This window comes from Macrosteles quadrilineatus, unplaced genomic scaffold, assembly GCF_028750875.1.
Source record: "Macrosteles quadrilineatus isolate MER2022 unplaced genomic scaffold, UCM_ALF_1.0 Scaffold_2__2_contigs__length_208266976, whole genome shotgun sequence".
In the NCBI taxonomy this organism is placed as follows: Eukaryota; Metazoa; Arthropoda; class Insecta; order Hemiptera; family Cicadellidae; genus Macrosteles; species Macrosteles quadrilineatus.
Window position 1 is genome coordinate 13,723,344 of NW_026542595.1, and position 26,437 is coordinate 13,749,780.

The window sequence follows — 26,437 nt, forward strand, 5'->3', positions numbered from 1 at the left end:
CTGAGGAAATAGTAGATGACCCTGAACCAATCAATTTGCCAGGCACAGCACATGACCTTGAACCGTTCAATTTGCCAGGGACAACACATGACCTTGAACCAATCGATTTGCCTGGCACATCGGCTCAAATTCCTAGAGGAAGGGAAGGAATATCTAGAGGAAGGGGAGAAATGTCTAGAGGAAGGGAGGAATACCTAGAGGAAGGGGTAGGGGAGGAACTAGAGTTAGGGGTAGAGGAAGGAGAGATCAACCATCCAGTCCAGATAGTAGCGAATGGGAGGAGGTGGGAGAGGACGAAGATCAAGAACGGCAACACGACTTCACATACTCTGAATTGCCTGGGCCCAAACATTGTCCTCCCCGGAATTCTAAGCCTATTGATTATTTTCACCTTTTTTTTACGATGAACCTAATTACCACTTTGGCAAATGAAACTAACAGATATGCCCAGAACTTTTTTAACAATAATGACGTAGCTAGAAATACCATGAAAGATTGGTGTAACGTCACCGTACATGAAATGAAAGCGTTTATCGCTGTAATTTTGAACATGGGGATTTTGAAAAAACCATCTATCCGAAGCTACTGGTACACAACTCCATCACAAAAAACTGATTGGTTTGGCAAAATGTTCAGCAGGAATAGGTTCCAGTCAATATTAAAATTCTTCCACATTGTAGATTCCAGGACTTTGCCACAACAAAACTCTCCCAATTATGACCCATGCGGTCGATTCCAGCCTCTTATAGATCACTGCAACCGGCTTTTTCAACACTTCTACATACCGTTCCAGGAACTTTCTGTTGACGAGTCCCTGGTTGGAACGAAAAAAAGAATAGCTCTGACTCAATACCTGCCAAAGAAAAAGCATCACAGATGGGGTATTAAGCTGTGGGTCCTTTGTGATGCCACCACAAATTATTGCTTAAAGTTCTTTTGTTACAAGGGCGCCAAGTACGAAGATAATAGAGAGGAAATTGAACAACTAGGCCAGGGTTTCTCCGTTGTAAAGAGATTGTTACAGATGAGCAACCTTTTGAATAAAGGGTACCACCTTTATTTGGATAATTTCTTTACGTCAAAAAAGCTAGTGAGATATTTGTACAACAACAAAACTTGGTTGACAGGGACGGTCCGTATTGATAGAAGAGGAGTACCGAAACAATTGCTCGGGAAATATCCTGTAGGGAAAAAGGTTTACGTAAGAAAAGGCCCAGTTCAATGGATGGCATATCGTGAAAAAAGCACAAACAGAACCCAATTCATTTTAGTTTCGTCAAATGCCAAAGCTGCCAACGTTCGCTATGTTATTAGAAGGGGGGGGGGGGGAAGGTTGTCATAAAATCTAAGCCCCATGTCGTTTACGAATATAATCACGGAATGGGAGGCATCGATGGCACCGATCAGATGCTGTATACATACCTGGACGAGCGTCGTTGCATGAAACATTTAAAAAAAGTCATTTTCAACATTTTTGGTAGGATGATTCTAAATGCCTACGTGCTTTATAAGCTTAATACAGACAAACCTGTCTCCCGATTGCAGTTCCAAATAGACATCATAGAAGAATTGGCGTTACTATGGTTCACAGAGAAAAATCCTGGAGTTGATGCCCGAGGATGTGGTGACGGTCCTGGCCCTTCTCCCAATAGTAGAAAGTTTGGCCTCGAAAAGCTGGAGGGAACCAAAGAAAAAAACTGTTGCGTTTGCAGTGGTAAAAACAACCCACAAGGAAAACGGAGACGGTCAAAAACCATTTGTGTGAATTGCAAGCGTGGTTGTCATTTGGACTGTTTGCCCAACCACAAGTGTAAAGTGTAATTTGGGGGGGGGGGGGCACTTGTAAATATGTAAATATGTAAATAATTTTTATGACATTATTTATTTGATGAAATGGACAAGAAGATATTTGTGTTAGGTATTAGTGTTTATAGAGAAAGTTAGTGAAAGAAGACATGTTTCAGACTTATTTTTCATCTGCTCGTGAAAACCTGGTGAGTGACCCTTTTTCTATAAGTGCATGATATTGGAAAAACCTGCATAGAAACTTTATTTTTTAACTTTTTGTGGTCAAATTTGCATTATGTTATCTTTACAATGTAGTGAACTGAAATATGACATTTTTTGAAAGAATCACGCATATTTTATTGGTACTTTTTTAGAAAAAATATAAAAAATAATTGTGAAATTTTTTTTTTTTTTTTAAATTATTTAAAAAAAATTAAAAAAAATAAATTACACTATTACAGTTTACACAGTCGCAATGTACATACAAATGCCTTCAAAATAAAAAAAAAAAATTATTTCTAACTGCAATAATAAGGGAGTTATACATTTTTCTTCAAAACATGTGTAAAACAGGTGTTATTGGCTTGGGATTCTTGAGTAACAGCTGGCATCAAATGGCTGGGCCGCCCCAGCTAACGCAAGCCAAAGTGCACGGGACTACTCAAACTAAATCTAGGTTAAATTATTGGGATCCAAAGGGTTAAAGCCATTGGTGGGATGTCAACTCAGGACGTCGGAGACTGTAGTCCTGCGCTCTAACACTAGGACCTCGGAGACCGTAGGCCTGCGCTCTACCACTAGGACCTCGGGGACTGTAGCCTTGCGCTTTACCACTAGGACCTCGGAGACTATAGCCCTGCACTCCATCACTAGGACCTCGGAGACTATAGCTCTGCACTCTAACACTAGGAACTCGAAGACTATAGCCCTGCACTCCATCACTAGTACCTCGGACACCGCAGCCCTGCACTTTACCACTAGGACCTCGGAGACTATAGCCCTGCACTCCATAACTAGGACCTCAGAGACTGTAGCCCTGCGCTCTAACACTAGGACCTTGGAGACCGTAGGCCTGCGCTCTACCACTAGGACCTCGTAGACTATAGCCCTGCACTCCATCACTAGGACCTCGGAGACCGTAGCCCTGTGCTTTACCACTAGGACCTTGGAGACCGTAGCCCTGCGCTTTACCACTAGGACCTCGGAGACTATAGCCCTGCACTCCATCACTAGGACCTCGGAGACTGTAGCCCTGCGCTCTAACACTAGGACCTTGGAGACTGTAGGCCTGCGCTCTACCACTAGGAGCTCGGAGACTATAGCCCTGCACTCCATCACTAGGACCTTGGAGACTGTAGCCCTGCGCTTTACCACTTGGACCTCGGAGACCGTAGCCCTGCGCTTTACCACTAGGACCTTGGAGACCGTAGCCCTGCGCTTTACCACTAGGACCTCGGAGACTATAGCCCTGCACTCCATCACTAGGACCTCGGAGACTATAGCCCTGCACTCCATCACTAGGACCTTGGAGACTGTAGCCCTGCGCTCTAACACTAGGACCTTGGAGACCGTAGGCCTGCGCTCTACCACTAGGACCTCGTAGACTATAGCCCTGCACTCCATCACTAGGACCTCGGAGACCGTAGCCCTGTGCTTTACCACTAGGACCTTGGAGACCGTAGCCCTGCGCTTTACCACTAGGACCTCGGAGACTATAGCCCTGCACTCCATCACTAGGACCTCGGAGACTGTAGCCCTGCGTTCTAACACTAGGACCTTGGAGACTGTAGGCCTGCGCTCTACCACTAGGAGCTCGGAGACTATAGCCCTGCACTCCATCACTAGGACCTTGGAGACTGTAGCCCTGCGCTTTACCACTTGGACCTCGGAGACTGTAGCCCTGCGCTTTACCACTAGGACCTCGTAGACTATAGCCCTGCACTCCATCACTAGGACCTCGGAGACTGTAGCCCTGCGCTCTAACACTAGGACCTTGGAGACTGTAGGCCTGCGCTCTACCACTAGGAGCTCGGAGACTATAGCCCTGCACTCCATCACTAGGATCTTGGAGACTGTAGCCCTGTGCTTTACCACTTGGACCTCGGAGACCGTAGCCCTGCGCTCTACTACTAGGACCTTGAAGACTATAACCATGCGCTTTACCTCTAGGACCTCGGAGACCATTGCCCTGCGTTTTATCCTGGGCCGTATTTCTGAATAAGCGGACTAGGCACACGTCTAGAGCGCATTAAGGATATTTGCAAGCAAAGCTATATCAAACTTCTCACCAGAAAGATCGTTTTCATGCCTTGAAAAGGTAACATATTATTAAACAAGCAAGGACACTTATCTAAAGTGTGCATTTTGACAGAACAGAAGAAAAGCAATTCTCCTAGTTCAACAACTGCATCCAGTGCTGTTCTCCTACAGATTCCACATTGACATTTCCTGATTACGGTCTCAATAAAGTAACTAATGTCAATTCAAACCTAAATATACGAGATATGATAGAAGTAAATAATGGCTCCCTGACAAATACATGATCACAAGTTATCTCAACAGTAAACCACAACAATTCTAAGTAGACCCATGAGCAAAACTCTCACTTCTAGCTAAACATGATTTCAACAAACTTAATTTGGACATTCCATTGGAAACAACTATAACATTGCTTGCAGAACTTCCTCAGGTAATATTATCAAACCTGAAGGAAAAAAGAAAATAAATGTTTCTTACTGTGGAAGATACGCCAAAGAACAACCCCACATTGTTCCAACAGGACATGAAGCACTCTTGGGATGTCAATGGATAAGAGCACTAGGAATTCAACTGAACAAATTGAATAACAATAGAATATTAACTGATTTATCAATAGGTTTATCTGTCTAATTTGTCTTGGGGTATTACCTGCGGTACATCATGTGAGTGCGCTCCCTCATGACGGGTGGTTTGGGTACGTAACCGCAACGACCATTCTGCTCAAACATTGCTGCGTTGAGATGGGAGGCTGCATCGTCTGTCTGGTAGTTGAGGGCCACCATTTGAATACCAAAGGCCCAAAATATCACAGGATTGAAGTTGGAGGAGTCAATCCTCATTCCAGCAGGATATGTTCGCACCTAAAAAACATGCATATCATTTTGTGAAATTGAGGACTACACAAACATACAGAAGGTGAAGAATGAGTTTGAGTTTCACTTTGATATTGTAGAACCAAGTACGGCAAGCAAGTATAAATGTGTGATGAAGATAGTAAGTAAAAATATATTATTTATGACTGATTCAACTTTAAAAAACCTTATATTTTCTAATAAGCACTTAAAATTAAGTAAATTAAAACTGTAAGTAAGACTTTTACAAAGAGGAGCATTGTAAAACAAAGTATACTTTATGCAAATATACTATAAAACACATGTTTCCTGGGCAATTTTTGACAATGGGAGACATTCAAGATTTAGTTGTGATCATAGAAAACGATGAGGATGTTTACGTGACCATATGAGACGACAATGATGTCTACAAAACAACGGGATGTATTTAACATTTTGCAGCAATCACGGAAAATGATTATGATACCTTTGTGACTGTGGGTGATGGTACAATATTACAAAACTGCAGATGATATGCAAGATTTTGCCATAATCGCAAAATTGATTCAATGATTCCATGACCGCTGGAGACTATGATTATGTCTACACAACTGCAGGAGAGTTCTTTAGTGACGATTCTTATTTCTGTGGGTTTAAGTTTTTAAAATTCTTTCTGTAGGCTATTCAGATAATCAGTATTCATATACTAGTTAGAGTTAGGATAGTTTTAGTACTACTGTAGTTAAATTCCTTTATGCCAGTATTTATACTGACCAACTGGGTCTCGGTGTGAGCCATGAGAGGGTGAGGTTGTTTGCGACACAGTTTCTTGGCAGAGTTCTCGTTGAGTGAGGAAGTCTGGTAGCATGGGTGGTTGCTGTTGGGTCGCTTGGCGTGTACCCCGTGATCAGCTACTACGTGGATAGAAGCCCCTGGGGAACCCGAGCTGGCTAGCGTCACAGAGCTGCCAGAGCTCTTCTTGAGCATTGCAGACGATGTTGTGGCTGCTACAACAGCACCTGCTCGCTTGCATCTCACTGAGCTGTTAGGACTGATTGTGTTCAAGCCCCGAAACTTAATTGCCTGCAAAGAATTTTGAATTTTAAGCGACACAATTATATTTTATGTGGGTTCCTTTAAAAGCAAGGTTAAGTGGCATACACTTCCTGTAATATTTGACTTTGTCTTTGTCATTCTGAAAGAACATAAAAACTGAAATTTATGCAAGAAAATTGAACTAATTAAGCAAACAAAACAAGACACAGCCCAGAGGGACTAATTTATTTTACTAATAGTGTAGTCAGCATTTTAAATCCAAATTTCCCCATTACCTAAAAAAACTCTTATAAGTGTAAAACTTGGTATGTATATTGAATTTACTTCCGGAATAACATACCAAAAGTCCTTGAAAAAAAAAACTTGTGCTATGGCCGCCATCTTGGAAAATGGCGTCCAAAAACTAGTTTTTCCCCGATTACTCAAAAACTATTCATCCTATAAAAAAACATTAAATGTAGCCTACAAAATGTTCGCCAAAGAAAGAGCTACAACTTTTGTATTTAAAATATTTTGATATAATTAACTGTTTAGCCATAAAATGCAATATGTAGAAAATAAATTTGAAAATTCGTAAAAAACATAAATTGCGATTAAAAAAAGTTTTAAATAGACTAATATTAAATTTATTTTATTATTTGTACTTAAAAATACCATAATAATCCCATACTGAGTTCATTATGGTACAAGGATGGGGTTTGGTATGTATATTTATTTACCTAGTGGACAGGCACGGCCCTAGGGACTTTGCCGCCCTGGGCTAGATCGGCGACCACCGCCCTCCGGGGGGTCTGGGGTGTACGAAATTCCCTCCAACAAGTAAGGGGGGTCCAGGAGTCCTCCCCCGGAAAATTTGAGAAAAATAACTTCTCTAAACACTATTTTTAAGCGTTTAGGAAGTGAAATCTGGTGTTAATACTTAATACAATTTTATGCAATTTTGTACTAATGAAATTAAACTTTTTGCTTTAACTGCATGTGGACTAGTTTTTATTACATTTAGTTTTTATTACATTTATTTTTTAAGTACTTAGGCTAGGCTTTTCGTTATATGATAACATTTGACGTTATGTTTATCTATCCTTTAACACTGAATATTTTGATTAATATGTTTTAACGGGACTTGGCCTATTTAAAAAATTTTATTTGAAAGGCGAGTAATAAAATCACTTAACTTCGTTGTTCCATTGCCACACCAGCTAACGCCATCAAATTTTTCTTTTCGGGACAAAAACCCGATCAGTTTACTTTGTTTCGACATAAAATAACACTCATGAGACACCACGGAATACGAAAATCATAAAAACACACTGGCACAATAATTAACACCAGACGACAAATATCCCACCCCACCAATGCTACCGGCTACCGGCATGTAGTTTATCTGTTCCATTTATTCATCGATAATGAAAGTATACAAACAAACAAACAAGCTTAGTACAATAGGCTTAAAGCATTGCAGAGACGTTTCATCCGCTTAGTGGGATTTCGCAATGGCTTTAACTACGCGGACGTCCCTGTCGTTTCTCTCTCTTCTGAACTGCAGCTTGTATCTCTTGCGGTGTGCCGAGACTTGGCCGACTTCATGCTCCTACTGAAAATAATCAGAGGTCTTCTATTTTGTCCGGACATCCTGTCAAAAATTGACTTCAAAGTACCGTCTGGCACTAGGACTAGGGAACTCTTCTACAAGTGTCTTTCGACTTCCACAGCCCACTAGCTCGTCTTGCCAGGCTTGGAAACCGTGTTGCTCCGGACTGTGACCTGTTCTGTGACACAATTTCTCATATCAGAAGATCATTTAGGAAATCTTCACTCCTTGAACCTGTGTGAGCGTAAACTAGGCCTACTTCCAGACACAGATTTTCACCAGCATTTGTTCATCTTGTCTCTGATGTATGTAAAATTTGTAAAACTGATACTTCATTCCGGTATGTTTTTTCCTTCGTGATGGCATTATTAATGTTATTCTTAGGTTGTCGGTTACTCATCACTAAAATAAATTAATCACAATTTACTAAAAAATGTCGAGGTATATTTCAAGTTTACATCAAAACTCATCTTCAGCCTCTAGTAACAACATATCAAGTAAATAAACTATTATTTATAATGTTTGTTTATAAATTAATTAACATATGTTTGAATTATTTTAAAATTAAGTTAGTAGGAAAAACATTTTTATATATATATATTATGTAGATGTCACAGTTAATTTATTATTGTTTTTCCAATTTTAATTTTGTTCTCAACCTCTTCTCGAATTAAAGGTAGGGCTGATTGTAGCACTAGGTTGGGATATGGAAACTAAGAAATCTTAAAGAAGCTGCTTGCATGGCGGTTGATAAAAGAAGCATATCCCAACCTAGTGCTACAATCAGCCCTATGTTTATACCTTTAATTCGAGAAGAGGTTGAGAACAAAATTAAAATTGGAAAAACAATAATAAATTAACTGTGACATCTACATAATATATACATATAAAAATGTTTTTCCTACTAACTTAATTTTAAAATAATTCAAACATATGTTAATTAATTTATAAACAAACATTATAAATCATAGTTTATTTACTTGATATGTTGTTACTAGAGGCTGAAGATGAGTTTTGATGTAAACTTGAAATATACCTAGACATTTTTTAGTAAATTGTGATTAATTTATTTTAGTGATGAGTAACCGACAACCTAAGAATAACATTAAAACTGATACTTGCTTATGTTTGTTCCTGCATTTTTGTCAATGTTGATATTTATTGTAAAATAACTTCACAACCTTCTTTGATCTCACTCATGCACTACTTGTTGCCATCCAACTTTCTATTTATAAATCTATATAAATAAAATTAAGAGTTTTGTCTGTACATTGCTCAGAATCATTCATTTGTAGGTTATTTTTACGTTTTATACATTAAAGAAGCTGAAACAAGTCTCATCTAAATTTCTGTCTGTCCGTCTGTCTGTCTTTCTGTCTTTCTGTAACACTCAAGATGGCATTTTACGCAATCTTCTCCAGGAAAACGAAAGTACTTATTAAGATCCAAGTCATTTTAATGTATTCACTGGATTGGCGAGAGTGTCTTTAGCCATTAAAATATGGCCTCACTACTTAGTAGGTAAATAACATTACGGACGTTCAAAAATGCAGTTTTGTGCGATTTTTGTCAAGTTTTCGTCCAATTTTTATCACATAATGATCTATGAAATAACGAACAGCTGTTCGGATCAAGATTATTTGTTCTAGCTGTCACTGATATGTTTACAAATGTTGTTTACAAATACCACAACCATTTCCGATCACGTTTTGAAGGCAAAGCCCATCCAAGTGAGATTAAAAACGTTGTCTTACCGGTAACGGATTTAATTAATCGCAAGTGGAATAATATAGTGTAACCGTAAATGAAATTTAATAACATCATCCAGGTCAGGAACCAGAGATTCTTTGTGTATAAAATTTTTCTTGAAATTTGATAACCAGAAAGAAGACCTTGAATCAGTGTTGTATAGGGCTGGGAAACTTGAATTTATTAATGATCGTCGCCAATAGCTTACTAACATGGATTCCACTCATTGACGGCGCTTCAATGGTGGTTGTGTAAAGTAAAGTGTAAAGTAAAAAATTACAACTGCAGTGGGTGATTGTAACAGAGGTTTATGTTTTATGGATGATGCTAAACTCGCTTTTCCAATGTGTCACTTTCTGTTCCTACTCGCCATATGATGCAATCGCTGGACCATACAGCCAATAGGCCTATAGCCCATCTCTTGGGTACTTACGCCTACCCAATTATTAATAACAACCTTTTCGACGACGATCCTTGATAACGGTACTTTTCCCTAGAATACATGGCCTCCCTACTTAAGAAATAAAATTACAAACGTCCAAAAACCCAGCATTGCGTGATTTTTGTCACATTTCATTCTAATGTTAAAAGATATACCAATCATTGTTTAGAGAATAGGCCTGCGTAATCTATTAAATAACAAACAGTTGTTTTTATAAGGTTTTTTTTTCAAACTGACACCAATAAGTTTACATTAAAAGTTGTTTACGAATAAAGCAATTAATGGGAAATAATTTTGATTGCCGATAACTTTTCACGAGAAAATCCAAAACCAAGAAATCAATAACCTTGGGACTTGATTAACGCATTTAGTTTGTCGGACTTAATTCTTAACTGTAAACGTTGGTTTTTGGTACTGGTTCTTTTCCTTAGAACTGTTGGTAGCAGCAAGAATCATTTTTACGTACCAATACATCACTGTAATTTACAAATTAGTTATCGTTGGTGTTGCACCTTATTTATACAGTGGTATTACAGCCTTATTCAATTTAATTGATATCTTAACTGTATAAGTTTTGCTTTTTCTGTCTGGATTCCAAAATGTTAGTTTATGCTAAGAAAATGATAACTCATTTAAGTAAAACATTTGTTTAGCAAACCATCATGAAATGTTTACGATTTACGTTGTTTATGTATCAATAGTTCGTGGCCTATTTTGGTAATTTTTATTATAGGTTAAATTACCAATCTAAATTGTCTATAGTACTTCATTTTATAAAGTAAGCCGTCATTTCGACAGCATTTCGGGTCATCTTCGGTCCAAGCAAATATAAATTGTTATGATAAAATGTGATGAAATTGACAAAGATTTCAAATTCTAATTTTATATGTACTTTGTTATGCTTAAAACGTAGCAAATTCCCTAATTAAGTTCTGTATTTTTGTGTGTATGTCTGTTGGTAACGCATTTATGTCCTTATTCTCAGTGTCACGAAAAGGACAAGAGCACCTTGATAATGAAAATGTCAACCTGAATAAAGTGTTAAATGGTGAGGTTGAGGTAGTACTTTAAATACCTTTAACCATTGTGGGAAGTAACTTTCAACTATAGGCCTTAGGGCTATGCCTCATAGATCTAGGCCTATAAAGCTTTTTTTAGTTTAATCATTGGATTTAACATATGGACCAACACGATCCGGGTGACATTTAATTGCGAAGCATTTGTTTTGGCTTGAAACTGTCAGATACAAAAACTGTTAATAAAACTTGTACTGTATTTGCAAAGGTTTATATATAATAGTTTTGCCAGCATATCTGAAAATATGCAAACCAACTGCTTTTCTTAATATAAGAAGGTTTCAACTGACTACTTTAAGATCCCCGTGCGTAGAACGGGCACACAGCTAGTTGTAAATATTTGTATTGTTAATATTTTTGTTACTATTGATATTGTTACTACTATTGTTATTGTTCACTATTTGTACAACTTTTACTATTTTGTTTCTTGTAATTTCAACTTGTGAATGTTTTTTCATTGTAAAGTGGATTTGATTAACTATTTTATTGCTCACGTTAAAACGATTAATTTCAGGTAGGTGTAAAAAGTGAAGTGGCGGTGGTAGGGGGAGGGGCGGATAGGCTGTTGACCTTCCGTGTCTTGTGTCTGTACTCTGTTTCGCGCGCAAAAACCATACTACTTTCACTGGCATTGCAGTTTATTTACGATCTATTGATATTGAAAGTATACTTTTGAAAAAAACAAGCTTAATACAATAGAAGTAAAATTAAAAAGGTTCACTATTTAATTGCATAGTTAAAACATTATTTTTTAAATGTTATTAAAATTTGTTACCCATTATAGGTTGAAGGGGGGGGGATATATCCCCCTGATCCCCCCCGTATCTACCCCACTGTCCCGCCTAATTGTTTACTCCTGGGCTCCACCTCTTCCTTGAGCGATCGCCTATGGTGTCTCCCTGAGCTCTGACTTAATTATGTACTAAGGGTTCTTAGTGTAAATTGCACATTAAAATTATTTTCATTTCATAATCTGGTTTATGTTTACAGTTGCAGATATAATTATTTTTTGGTTTTTGTTTAAAATGTGACCTAAGAGTCGGCAGGACTTTTGGCCATCTTGGATTTCCCCCAAAACGGCTATGTTATTAATTGTTGAATTAAATTACGACATTGTTTATTAAGATAAAAAGTAGCAAAATATCTCAGTTTTGCAACTCCTCTCTCTCGGAGGGAAGGGAAGCCCATGCTACCAAAATAATCAATAATAAAGTAAACACAACATCGTGGGAGGGGGCAGAGAGAGAGAGAGAGAGAGAGAGAGAGGAATACGTCGAGGTCAATCCCAGCCGCTGCAATGTTGCTTTGACGCTGTCACTCGTCCTGGGTAACGTCGTAACGTGGTGGCGACAGTTGTTCAATACACAAGCCGAGTGATTTGTTTTTATATTTGGCTTAAATTATAATTTTAAATCTATGTTTGAATTGCCGTTTATCTTCTTAGGCTTGTTCTTTGCGTAAAATGTAATATAGATAATTGTACTCTTCATATTCACTTAATGAATTTATTATTTTATTCGTATTAAAAATTTACTGTTCCCTAAAATTTGTTTGTTGCCCTGACTCCAGTTCCATGGAGTTCATCCCCGCCACAGCTCCGCCGCGGCCACCCCGGCTCCGCCAAAGTCTGTATGCTTTAAGGCGATCGGCGGGTTCTGATGCCTTGACTCAATTTTTTTTGGCACGACTCCATCTTTTATAGATAACATCATAAAGTTCAACTGAAGACTTCGTCGGGCAATAGATTTTTTCAAGCTTCTGATGCATAATTGTTGGATTTCTTCGACTATGTCATCGCTTGTTTTTAGCAAGGTGAATTTCTTTTCAAAACACTTCGGTGCCACGAAACTCATTAAACCAACTTCAAGTTTCTTTATCATCAAATAGATTTAAATTTAGTTTAATTTAGCAATATATATAAACTATGCGAACCACAGATTGCAATCTGTGTCTTCTGTTGTGCCGTAAACCGTCGTACTGGAGACTGGCGTCAAGCGCATGAGTCACAATAAAGGCCTACCACCGCGCACCTGTTTTGCGCATGTCAAGTCCAAAGTTTCCTCCCTTGCTACAAGGGAAATAAAACTTAGTTATTTTAGCTAAAATTTGACGTATAAAACGTTTAGTTACCTTAAAAAGTACACAAACAATTATCATTTAAAATCCCGGCATTCTTTTAAAAACACCCTTTAAATCAGTGGAAATAGGTTAATTTTGTATATACTATATAGGGTTTGTTTTTTTACTATATACTATATAGTAAAAAAACAAACCCCTTTAATACAATTAATTATTTTTTTTATTCAAACAATTATCATTGTATCCTGTTACGTAATTGTCCCAATCTTATTCATCATCAGACTGAAGTTCTACTGCTAGCCAAGAGTTTCCGCGTTATTATTATTACGCTAGTTTATTATGGTAGTCTGGCAACGACATTTATAATTTCACAGAAAATATAAATTGAAAGGAGAAGTTATGTTACTGGTATGAAAATGTTCAGAACATTCAAATTTTTAAATTAAAATAATAAAATAATTTATTTAAAACTTTTTTAATGGCAATTCGGCCTTAGTCACTAACAAGACTACAAGATCGCGCCACTCATCCTACACTCATCCTTCACTCATATTTGGGTTAAAATACGCACATAGTGGCGTCCCCATCTTAAATAATTGATAATTGATAATTGATAGTGTTTTTTTTACGAATTTTCAAATGTATTTTCTGAATATTGCATTTTATGGGTAAACGGTTAGTTATATCGAAATATTCTAAATACAAAAGTTGTAGCTCTTTATGTAGCAAACATTTTATACATTTAATGTTTTTTTATAGGATGAATAGTTTTTGAGTAATAGGGGAAAAACTGGTTTTTGGGCGCCATTTTCCAAGATGGCGGCCATAGCACAAGTTTTTTTCGAGGACTTTTAGTATGTCATTCCGGAAGTAAAACTCAATAGAGGTACCAAGTTTTACACTTATAAGAGCTTTTTTAGGTAATTTCTCTAATATGACTAGACTATAATAAATCTAATGTAAATTTAATACATGATGAAAAGAGTAAATAGTTCCCTGAAAGATAAAGAGTGATAGTATAATTACCTGGACATATATGACTAGGTCCGAGAGATCCTTGGCTATCTGACTGCTCTGTTTCTTGGCCTTGTGAATGTTGGGTTCATCGTCCAGGTAGCCAGACCAGTCGACATCCACCTGTGGCACGGCAGGAGACTTGCCTGTACCTCTCAATGGTGTCTTCTGTGCACTCTCATGACTAGACATAGAATCTGTCCTGGGACACACAGGGGCTCCTCCTGCGCACTGCACTGCAAACAGAAAATTACTGAGTTTTAATCTAGCAAAATAAGTTGTTCATATTGAATATATTATTTACCTTGAGATGGCTTATGTTCTTAAAACTGTTGTTGTCCTGTTGTACATTTTGTTACCTGCTTTTGGCATTATGATAAAAGAGCCACACTCGGTTGAGGAAATTTACTTTTGAGAAATTAACAGTGCCAAGGAAAAAAAATACCAAGAGATATATTTTCAAGCTTTTCAACACCCCCATGTAAAGAAACATCAATTAGTTTTTACCTGTTGTAAGATTGACCTTTTAAAACACAATTTTTAGAATATAGACATGTTGTAAATATTTTACTTAATTTTACAAGCAAAGAGTAGAATATTTATTTGAAGTTTAGTTCTTTGAGGTTAGTTACCTAGATTACAGTAATTATTTAAATGCATCCATTAGCATATTAAATGTTGTCACTATTAAATTTGTTTATGTTATCAAATTAAATTAACAATAAAGAAATTTAATTTGTTGGTATTAACTTTACAAACTTTTGACTTAATTGATCAATCCCTACCATCAATATTTTCATCATCATCGTCATCGTCATCATCATCATCATCACTGAAGTCATCGTTGACGCTGCCGCCGCTGGTGTTGCTGATGATAGATGATGCTCTGCCGGTCCCTGCCACCCCTGACTGTGGGGGTCGCTGACTAGCACGTCCCCCTCCTCCCCTCTGTATTGGCCAGGCTGGTATCTCTGCCGTTAGCTTCTTGTTCTTCACCAGAATCCTGTACTTCAATTGAAGAGGAGAAGGTAGTTGTGGTTCATCTCCAAAGTCGGCTTCAAATAAAAAGTTTTTGACCAATTTGTCTCCGAACACATTCTGTAAAAAAATTGAGTTTTTTACCGTTGATTTTACAAACATTTTATAAGAATAACTTTTCTAAGGCAATATTATTAAAAATCTATTGAAACCTCTTTTTTAAGATTGGGCGAGTATTAACTGAGATTGACAACTTTAGTGATACGTGACCGCTGAAGATTAGTTGCTGCATGCTGAAAGCGCTCACGTATAACTAAAGTTGCCATATCTCAGTTAATACTTGTTAAATCTTACAAAATAAGATGTCAATTGATTTGTAATGAAATTTCCTTAAAAAAGTTATTCTTGTAAAATCAACGGTTTTTGAGTTATTAAAGAAACTAAAAACTAAATTTTAAATGACCACCATTTTGTTTAATGAATTTGAAAAATCTTCATAATTTTTTGGTAGCTTTGTCTAGTGGTCATAAATGTTTGTGCAAAGTTTCCATTTCGTATGTTTAACCATTCTTTAGAAAGAAATTAATAATTAAAAAAAAGTGGCAGCTGTGTTAGTAACTATAAGGAATTCTGAGCAATTTAAATATGATATTTAGATATGTTTCTTACCCAGGAGCAATACCCTAAAATATTGGTAGAGTGTTCCGGGACACCCTGTAAATAAACCTGTTACTGTTAAAATTCCAAATTCTTTAAATAATGATCTACAGCTACAGCTTTTTCTTTTGGAAACTTGCCATTGTCCTCACCACTAATTTCTGTGCATTGAGAAGTTTTTTTGTTTTGGAATTGGATCCCCAAAGAACAATACCATATCTGAGTCTATATTCCATGTAGGCATAATATACTAAAGGGTGTCCCAGTAAGAACGCCGGATTTGAGGAGCGTCTTATCCTTATCTGTATTTCAATAGGAATTCCCAAATTATCAGCAATGTTACCCGTATTAGGTCCCATTCGTAGTCATGAATCGCTACACGACGTAACAACGCGTGGTCATAGTTAAAGTGCACTACAAGTACGGAAGCTGCGCACTATTTACGGCCGGGACAATGCACCAAATGATCCATCTGTCCGAAGATTGGTTTATAAGTTCGAATAAATTGGCTCAGTTCTATACTGGGGATATTTAAAGTCGCTTGTTTTCGCCAATAACCCTCAAACAATCCAAGACTTGAAGGAGGAAATGATTCGTGCCATTAACGGAATTCAACAGGAAGTGTGTGAAAAAGTGATGGAAAACTTTGTCAAGAGATGTCGAGCTTGTCAGTATTCAGCAGGTTGGCACTTACAAGACATAATACTCAATTACTAATCGGAGATATTATGCTTTAAGATTCATGTTTCATATTGTAAATTTAGCGAGAAAATATATGGTTTGTTAACATTTCAAATCCGGCGTTCTTATTGGGACACCCTTTAGTTTACCAATATCAGTAGACATCATTAACTACACTTAACGCAAAACAAAAAGAGTTGAGCTTTTTTGTTAAGCAATGTATTCGGTTGTCACATTTTATTTTTGAAATTTGAAAAAAATTTTGAATCGGCATTCATGTTGATTCAAAAATAAAATGGGAATAAAATGCATTATACGTGTTATTGAATTATTCCTTAGAAAACCATTTTTTGTGAACCAAACTTGCAGTTTTTCTAAAGTCTTTTTAATGGAGATTTTTAGTTGTTGAATATTTGAATTTTGGACTATGACGTTGGTGTCATCAGCATATAAGAAAATATCACCAGATATGTGAGAATCAATGTCATTGATAAATATCGGGAATAATAAAGGGCCCCAGGGCCGGATTTCCCAATAGGCCCGGTAGGCCTGGGCCTATGGGCGCAAGGTCCCAGAGGGCGCACGGCCAAGAGGAATTTTGTTATAGGCTATCTAAAAATAAAAATAAATAGTCATAGATGATAAAAAAAACTTCTGAAGTTCATAAGAAGAAATTATTGTTATGAAATTTAAAATATTTTTCAGAATTATGCATCAATTTCGTTACAAAGTTGCTAACGAACATTGGTTATACGGGAGTAGGCTGTAGGGATGTTGACGTTGACGAGCTCCCAAGGTGTACGCATCGTATGCCATTGCACTGGGCCACTACGCTGGCTCGGCTGGCTCAGGCTCGGGCTCGGCATTACTGATCATAGTGATTAGGGGCGCAAGCGTGCTAGACATTGTTACCACCCTCACTTTACAAAACAAAAGTTTTTAACTAATCTTTTGATTAGTTTGCAACAATCTGCAGGATCAAGTTAAAATATATAATACGTTGTGTTGAATATTAAAACAACGATTAATTTGCATTTAAATTTAACGAAAAATTATTAATCTCATTTTGCATTAGATTTTAGAAACATTCAATACCCTCCAAAGCACCATTAAAGCTGTCATTTTCTCCTCAGACCTAAGGATCGGTGTTGGCAGGAGTATTGCTCTGTTTTGCTTTGGAAATATAACCTAGATGCAGGGCGACCATAGATTAAATATAGCTCAAGTCGACTTCTTATGACATTGTTAATTCAAAATTTTTTCATGTCTAGTTCATGTGGGTGATATTGGAAGTTAGTTTTAACGTAATTTTGTTTCTATTTTTTTAGGGCTAGTTCTATGATGTGTGTTTTAATTTTTTGTAATATAAACAGGAGACGACCTATTGTTGATGATTAGATCGTTTTATTTTGGATAAACTAGATACAACATAGCACAAACTAGCACAAACATAGATAAAACATACTCCTTAAATAACAAGAATTGTTTTCAGCTAATCCAAAATTATGCCAAATCTACTAAAGGAGTAGCCTATGTTTAATCTATGGTATTACGTACTGTATGGAGTTCAGGTTTTTGGGCCTGGAATTGGAATCAATGGCCGTTTTTTTTTTCAGGAATTCTCGGTGGTTTGAGTTGTTTTGTTTCAGTCCCACGGCCACAAACGTGAGCAGAGCATTAGCATTTATTAAAAGCATACAATTGCTAACAGTGTTTAAAACGGCATTTTGTTAAGGCTAAACAAGTCAATAAAAAAAAAACTGGCAATGATTCCGGCGAGGAGTGGTATTCAAGCAATTAACTTAGGCCTATGGGCATAATATAGTTTTTAATAAAGGTTTGAAGGAAAGTAACTGTGACCAGACTAGGGGGCGGAAAATTATTTGGGCCTAGGGGCGCAAAAATTCAAAATCCGGCCCTGAAGGGCCCAGTATTGAACCCTGGGGAACTCCATGGATGACCTTTTCCACTCTTGATACAAATTTTCTTTTACTTTTTAAAATCTCTGTCCGTTGTTTTCTATTATTTAAGTAGTTTTATGACTTTATCGCCAATACCTACTTTCTTTAGTTTATTTGCTAAAATCTTGTGATTAACACAGTCAAACACACTTGATAGGTCACAGAAAATTCATGCAGTACTCTGTTTTCCCTCCAATGCTTCTGTGACCATGTTAACCAACCCAGTCAAGGCAGATGTAGATTGATTTTTCCTAAAACGGAATTGTGATTTTGAAAAAAGATTATTACTTTCTAAGAAATTGGTAAAGCCTAAATTTATTGCTTTTTCAAATATTTTGGAAAAATTACTTAAAATAGAAATAGGTCTGTAATTTGTTGTACAGTATATGTTTTCATTCCTTTCTTTAGGGGCGTCATTTGGGGGGGGGGGGGCAGGGGGGCATTTGCCCCTCCTGGTTCCTGGGCTAGAGAAAAAATTGCTGTACTAGCTAATATACAAATATTTTCTCCTGTCAAATCCTAAAAAGCACGGCAGAAAAAATCTGACTATTCTTTTACAGTAATTTGAAACAAAATATTATTTTTTTGGTGTCTTTGTAGCACATTCAAAATTAATTGTGTAAAATTATTTTATTGATAATAATATTTCATTTGCTTTTAAGTACTTAAATACTTGTGTTATTTTTAAACCATATTAAACTGCTATAAACTATAGGCTATGAATACAACCGTATTCATTGCTCTAAATGTTGTACAAGAGAATTTTGTCATAAATCTAATAAAAAAATAATATTAATACAACATGGAACTATTGATCACGTTTCTTAGATGACTAACTTACCAAAATATTATTATGTTTCTGTCTGTTGTCAATAATTGTTAGTTCCATTAACTTTCTGCCTAAATTTAAATAAATTTTACTCATAATTTTGTTTTCATTCAAAGTGCTTTTGACAATTAAAATAAGTTTAAACCCCTCTTTTTTTCTTAAAAACTGCCAAATTTTCCACCCCCACCCCCCCGTTTGCGTGGGGGTATTCCATACCCCCCGTGTTTCCCCCCCTCAAAGATTTGGTGAAATGACGCCACTGCCTTTCTTGAATATTGGTATTACCTCAGATAATTTAAGCTTATCTGGGAACTGACCTGTACTGAAACACTGATTGACTATTATACTATTATATTATTACTATACTATTATAAAGAAGAGATGGTGTCTGTGAGTTTGTATGAGATGAACTCAAAAACTACTGAACCGACTGGGCTCAAATTGGACAAAAATAAAGGTACAGCTCCGAGGATACAAATAGAAGTATTCTCGCTTCGATATTGACCTAGGACTTGCCCGCGGGCTTTCAAAGTTCTGAGGTGAGAGATTTAAAAGTAAATATTGATTGGTCTACATGGTAACAAGTAAAAATCTCACAAAGTTTAAATGTTAGCAAGCAGAACTGTTGAATGAATATTGATTTCACATTTCCACACAGCTGGTTGAAACATATTAAATACTGCACGAATATTAGAACAGAAAGGATATGGATCATAAATATAAAAAAATTATGTCACTCGCCCGAATGTAAACATTATTTAACATTACTTCTTAGTTTGTCTTGATCCTTCTCTTTCACAAATAACAATAACTTTTTGGTAATTTTCAGAAACAATCCATTTTAGTTTAGGCTTACGATTTTTTTTATTCAGAAGTAACTAAACATTTCAGTTATATTGAAATTCCCATTTTCAAATGAACAGGCAATACAAACATACAACATATATAATAGACCGTTAATAAAATATACATTGTATACAAGAGGTTAAGTTACCTTGATTCTGTCCAAGTAATCCTTAAGTCGTCATTAGTACGACCGGTTTCGATGTCTATGGCATCATTGTCAAGCTGGACGTAGAATCGCTCCTAGGAGGTTGTCAAGAGTCTTGAAAAACATGTGTATAAATTAGTTGTGTGGCCATGCATTTTATCGTTTTTTGTTTGTGTACGTGTTATGTGTTACGTGTTTTTCAAGACTCATGACGACCTCCTAAGAGCGATTCTACGTCCAGCTTGACAATGATGCCATAGACATCGAAACCGGTCGCACTAATGACGACTTAAGGATTATTTGGACAGAATCAAGGTAACTTAACCTCTTGTATACAATTCATGAAGTAATCTGAAAGGCAAAACAAAAGATGAAAATATACATTATTTAACATTTATATTCAGTATAGCTCATTACCAGAAATATCTGAGCCATTCGAGTTTGCTGCTGGAGCGAGCAATGATTTTCAATCGACAATATCACAGGGTAGGGTGAGGTGACAAATGCACTCCGATTGATAGCTTCCACAACGGACCGGAATGCAATCTTGGTAGTGAAGGTGTGTCCGTGGTAAATGAGGGGAGATCCGTCGTCTCCGTCCCAGCAGTCCAACTCTACACAGCGACACCCTGTCAGCAGCACCTGGCTGTACAGGTCCACCGAGCTCTCACCCTTCAGCTGGTGTCCAGTGAGATAGGTATTGTGAGACGAGGCGATGTAGTAGTGCGACAAGGGGTACTCCATCTCATTGGGATCTGGACTCACTCGCTCACTCACAAAGGCAAAGTTCTCCTTATCCATCATGTAGCGAGCAAACCCTTCGAATGAGAGGCAGTTCTGTGAGCGCAAAATAGGATCTGGCTCGTGTCGCTGTATCACAAAAGAAATGTCATATTGGAGTTTGATAAAACACTTAATTGAATTTTTAAATCTCTATGAAAAAATTATATGTTTATGTAGTCAAGCAGTTATAAGTGTACTAATTTATCATAAAGTTATGTTTTACACATCTTAGCTTAACTTTATCATATTTTTATGAAATATGGTTCTGTAAGTACGATATAAATTTAAGTGAATCTTTATAAATTTTAGTTTGCCACTTTATAAAAAAACTAAGTAAAATTTTAGGTCCCTTCTTTTAACCTTTCCTGGACTATTGTCAGATATATTCGTCTATCTTTTTGGGCTCCGCGGAGGGTATGCTGATATAACCTCCAATTATTAAGACATTCATTGTTATAGTTGATTGCCTATAGTCTTTGTAATAGTCTTAGTATTAGTCTTCGTAAAAACATCATTTTATTAAATTATATCTTTAACCGATTTAAGAATTATTTTTCTAGAAGAATAAAAAATTAAAAAATAATACAAAATTTTAAAAAATAAGAAAAAGATAATAAATGAAGTATACAAAAAATGATTTTGGATAAAAGTTCTGCATAGGTCAACTATTATTTACAACATTTATATAAATGATAGATATAAAAAGATATATTTTTAGTTTCTATTTGAATAAAATAAATTGCTATCTACATTCAAAAGGCCGTCTGGGAAGGGTTGAGTAAGTGTGGAATACAGTGAATTGGCTCACTTTCAAATCTCTACTTATTTTGGGGGAGATGAGCCATGGATTCTAAAACTGTAATTTTAATATTGAGCTGTACTTAATTCGTCTATTGATACAGAAATATAAACCACCGATTATTGATTCTATTATTATAACAGAATATAATGATAGTCAGTGCCGGATTTACCACTAAGCTGGCTAGGCAGCGGCCTAGAGCTGCGAGCAAAACGGGACTGTAGCGTATTGTACAAAGTCAGTTGTTTGAAGAGAAAAAAATGTGGATTTTAATTTTTTTTAATTAATAATTTGTGATGTTCAACGGTGATGATGTTCCCGTGATCGCGGCCCGCTGGAGATGTTCACGATTTGTCAGTGGTCGCTCATTCATTTGTCGATGATTTCCTGTTGATTTAAAGGAGATTTTTGCACATATTTGCGACCTCTCCACGATCGTGGGTAATGATGATGATATCTCCTTGATTTAGGGGAGATGTTCACAATTTCTCTGCAGTGTCAATGGTGATGTCCCCTTGATTTAGAGGAGATGTGACGATGCTGATGTTCCCATGATCTACGGGAGATGGAAGCGATCGTAAGTGATGATGATGTCGTAATCATGGGGGATGATCACGACTTTGGTGTGATTGCGGAGAATTTCTACCAAAGGCTCTAGTTAAGTTGATTTAAAAGGTTTTGGAAGAAATTAAACTTTGTACAAGTAAATAATACATATACTTATAAATAAATTACTTGCATACAAGAGTAATACACAACTGTTTTTATATTATTGGTTTTTGTTATTTGTTCAATAGTCGTACAGTGAAATAAAATCCCATTTTAAAATAATCAAAATACTTTGTAGCAGGTTGACAGATAACAGAGAGTGATGGTTTAGAGGGAGACGGTTAATCATGGTTCTGCTCTAAATCCGGCACTGATGATACTAAAAAACTATCTTTCTACTCATAGCATTATTATAATTCCTATGAACAATATCTATGTGGCTGGAAAATTTAATTTACCTGAATTAGTTCTTTGACTTTTTCTTCAGAGCGATGTTCCATTTGTTTCGTTTCTAAAAAAGTCATAAAGTTTGCAAGAGTAATGACTTGAGATTTGGAAGTATCAACTCCTGCACAATTAGAAATGATACTTGATGCAGCAATTGCATCAAAGATTTTCTTTTTTTGTTGAATTGGTGTGCTTTTGTATTCCATGAGATCCGCTGAGCTGTTCCTTGTTAATAGACCTGCAAAACAAAAACAATATGTTTAATGTTTATCAATATTTCTATTAATATGAAAAATATCATGAAATTAAACTTTATACTGATAATCATCCAATGATAGTCCCAGTGAAAATGTAATTAGAAAACAAACATGAATTATGTAATTTTTACACTGATTCAAAATAATTTCTTCTTATAATTTTGTTTTATTTTGTTGCTGGAATTTTGTTGTAATTTTCATGCTTAATTTGTGAATAAAACAATGTATTAAAGCTACAGAATTGGGTGTATATGAGTAGTAGAACACTGCACTATTGATTAATTTTAGTAATTATTGGAGTGATGTCATTAATTGTTTCATACATGTAGTTTGTTTCCAACATCACATAAGAAAGTTGTAAGAGCATTCATTAACTTGCCCTAAAATTGTAAAATGTATAGATCAACACACACAGTAGGATGGGCAGTTTTCAGAAAATATTTGTTAAACAATGGTACTGTACTTAACTTAAATGTTTGATTTACTAAAGCAGTAAGTCAAGGGTTACCATAATTTGTTGACCCTATATCGGCCAAACTATTTAAATGGTATGGAATCGGAAAATTTGTTTAAAAGCGGTTCAAGCTATTTTGAGAAGTAAAACTTGTAACTAACCTAGTTTGATATACAGACTTTTCAGTTACAGTTTTAGAATTGAGATTTCTCTAAAGTTCTCAACAGAATTGAGATTTGAAGTTCTTAGTTCTAAAATTGAAAAATCAAACCGCCTCTCCTCTCCCCGCTAGTCAGCACAGCTCTTCCCATAGCTCAGGCATATGTTTAAAGATGTAATTGTTCTTGAATCTGATTACACTAGGCAGTGCGGCCAACCTGTGGAGTGGCGTAGGGTAAAATTTCCCCGATTTTACCACATTGTTGTTTATTTGTCAGATCCAGACATTTCTCAGATTCAAACATCGAACCAAACACATATTTTAAATACGGAAAGTCCAGATGAAACCCGGTCTTATGGTAACCCTAACTAAGTGGTATATTAAGTACTTGATCTACTATATAATATCATTGACTATTGGATATGCAGCCAATCAATTATTACTTTCAATTAGTATTCTATAAGGAATTAATAATTTATTTGATGACATTTCATGTTTCCTACCTATTTTTGGTACTTTAGTTGTTTGTTCTGGTGAGTTTTTGGCACTTGAGTCGTTGAGAGAGCTGTCGGATAGACTTCTGCAAGACATGGCTAACTGATCAAACAGTTCCCGCAAGTCCTTTCTGGATCTCAGGCTGAGGAAATAACAAAAGAAGAATAAACCAACTGGTCTGTCCATAGTAAATTTGTACTTGCTTTACTAAATATTTAGAAAATTCAATGCAAAAAAGTGTCATGGTGCTTTAGGTTACCGTACCGTAATAAAAGTTGACATACCTCCATCATGGCTAACCTCTAAAACCAAGTAAATAATCTGAAGATGTATTGAAGTTTGATTAAAAAAGATTCATAGTACATTAAAACCACTGATATCCGACCATAACAGGACCGGGACATGGTCGGAACGGTCAAAAGGCTTGGAAGGAGCATAACCTGCAGTCTCCACGACATGGGTAATCGTCTCCAGTGACCGCGATAACACCCGTGAGCGTAACTTACAGTCTCTGCGACTTCGGTAATTGTCTACCGAGACAACCGCAACACCTGTGAGCGGCCTTTCGGTTAAGTGATCGCGCTCTGTGTTATCGCCGCAGACAGGAAACAAGTTAAGGTCGGATATCCCGAGGAGTCGATTATTCCAAGGTCGGATATCCCGAGGAGTCGGTTGTTCCGAGGTCGGATATGAGGAGATCTACTGTACAAAACATTTGCTCATCCAATTTTATGCCAAATGTAAAGTGTAAACAATATGGCTTAAAAAGCACAAAAATCAGGTTATGGTTAAATTTTGTATGCAAAACAAATTGGAAAATCGGAAAATCCCGTACATGTGCAATGCATACTAAGCTCAATAATGTGTGACTTAGCTGGCTTGGATACAAGTTGACAGCATTATTGAGTTTAACAGGGGTTTTAAACAACACCTGTTTTGTTTTTAGCGAATTAAGTAGCTATTACCGTAGATGGCATGGTAAGACCTAGAGCCAAGAGTGATATACTTTTCCATTTTGATGTCCCTAGGGGACAAATACATAGTTCGTTCATATTTGTATATGTATATTTCATATAGACGTCCGTGAATGCGATAACTGGAGTAATTTTTGTGCAATTTTTATGGAATTTGGCTTGTACAATAGACAATTAATTAATTTGGAAGTAATAGACAATTAATAGACAATTAACGATATTCTTTCATCCAAGTAGGCCTACAATTAAAGCTACAATTAAATAGTCTCAGCAATCAATTATTATTCTAATGATACATTTATATTGGTTCATACTTTATTTAAGAGGGAGGTTAAGAAAGTCATCTAGCGGGTAAATTACTTTGTTAATTAAATACACTTTCAGTTAATTAAATTTTTATATTTTTATATTTTTTGGGATTATTTTTAAAAACTTTTCTTCAGCATATGTTGGTTTTTTTTATAGAGCTTCAGTTTGTGCTGATTTTGCCTTATAGAGTTCTTTTTTCTAGTGTTATAATGATGTAGGTTCGTGGGGGACATCATTAGGAATTTTGTTTTGCACATAAAATGACGTCAAGAACATATTGACCATAAACCGTTAGTATTTTTATTTTTAACTGTTTGAAATGATCCCTGACCGAATCATAAGAATTCAATTTCAGCATTACTCTTATAGACCTCTTTTGAAGTCTATAACATTGGAGTTAACATTCAATCCAAATTAGTTTTTTTTGTTGCTCCAAATAAACAAATACACGGTCACGGAAACGTGATCTTTCTCTTCCGCGATCACAGCAAAATCATCAAATTCTTACAAGGCCATGAAGACATTATTATTGACTCCTACGGTCACGGAAACGTCATCGACCACGATCGCGGCCCAATCATGAACATCTTCCGCAACAGTGTAGACATTATTGTCATCTCCAGCAACTTGACCAGTGAGTTGTGATACATCTCCCGTGATCGTGGCAGAAACATGAACATCTCCCATGGCCGTGTAGACATCATCATCGTGTCCCGTGGTCACGGAAACGTCGTCGTCGTCTTACGCGTTTACAGCAATAGTGGTAGTGGATTATTGGGTATCGGTAATGGAATCGACATTTGACGATCGATTCTCGATACTGATACCAATTGCCAAGTATCGGTTGTATCAAGAATAGACACACGTCCCTACTGACAATGTTTCCCAATCATGCAATATGTATACAAATCTAAGAGATGTTTTAGTCAATCAATAAAACAACTTCCTGGTGAGAGTAAAAATTTGACTATTCGGATGAAGTGCTTTATGGTTTTGGCTTGCCCCTGCAAGTTAAGATAAGAGAATATAGTCTTACCTGAATGATCGAAATAAGGCAACAAAGTCATTGAAATCCAATTGTGTTTCGTGAGTTATAGATCCGTGTCGAAAATTCCGGATCTGAGCAAAGACATCTGTTTTCATCTTTTCCCTGAAAAAGTGTTTTTAAACTCAGAAATCAAGAAATGAGAAAAGATATACTATGTGAAGTTAGACATTTACTTTGTATT

The 26,437-nt window shown here is 36.4% G+C and overlaps 1 protein-coding gene across 1 annotated transcript in view; it reads right to left on the reverse strand.

Annotated features, from left to right (window-relative positions):
* The window catches only part of LOC128983951 (uncharacterized), a 412,009-nt gene that overhangs the window by 7,457 nt on the left and 378,115 nt on the right, over positions 1 to 26,437 (reverse strand). Inside the window, exons 58-65 of the mRNA XM_054403229.1 lie at positions 26,245 to 26,358; positions 23,934 to 24,067; positions 22,571 to 22,797; positions 20,399 to 20,851; positions 14,670 to 14,982; positions 13,897 to 14,120; positions 5,652 to 5,960; positions 4,696 to 4,907 (exon numbers count right to left, since the gene is read on the reverse strand). Coding sequence (XP_054259204.1) covers positions 4,696 to 4,907; positions 5,652 to 5,960; positions 13,897 to 14,120; positions 14,670 to 14,982; positions 20,399 to 20,851; positions 22,571 to 22,797; positions 23,934 to 24,067; positions 26,245 to 26,358 — 1,986 coding nt within the window. The remainder of the gene's footprint in view (positions 1 to 4,695; positions 4,908 to 5,651; positions 5,961 to 13,896; positions 14,121 to 14,669; positions 14,983 to 20,398; positions 20,852 to 22,570; positions 22,798 to 23,933; positions 24,068 to 26,244; positions 26,359 to 26,437) is intronic.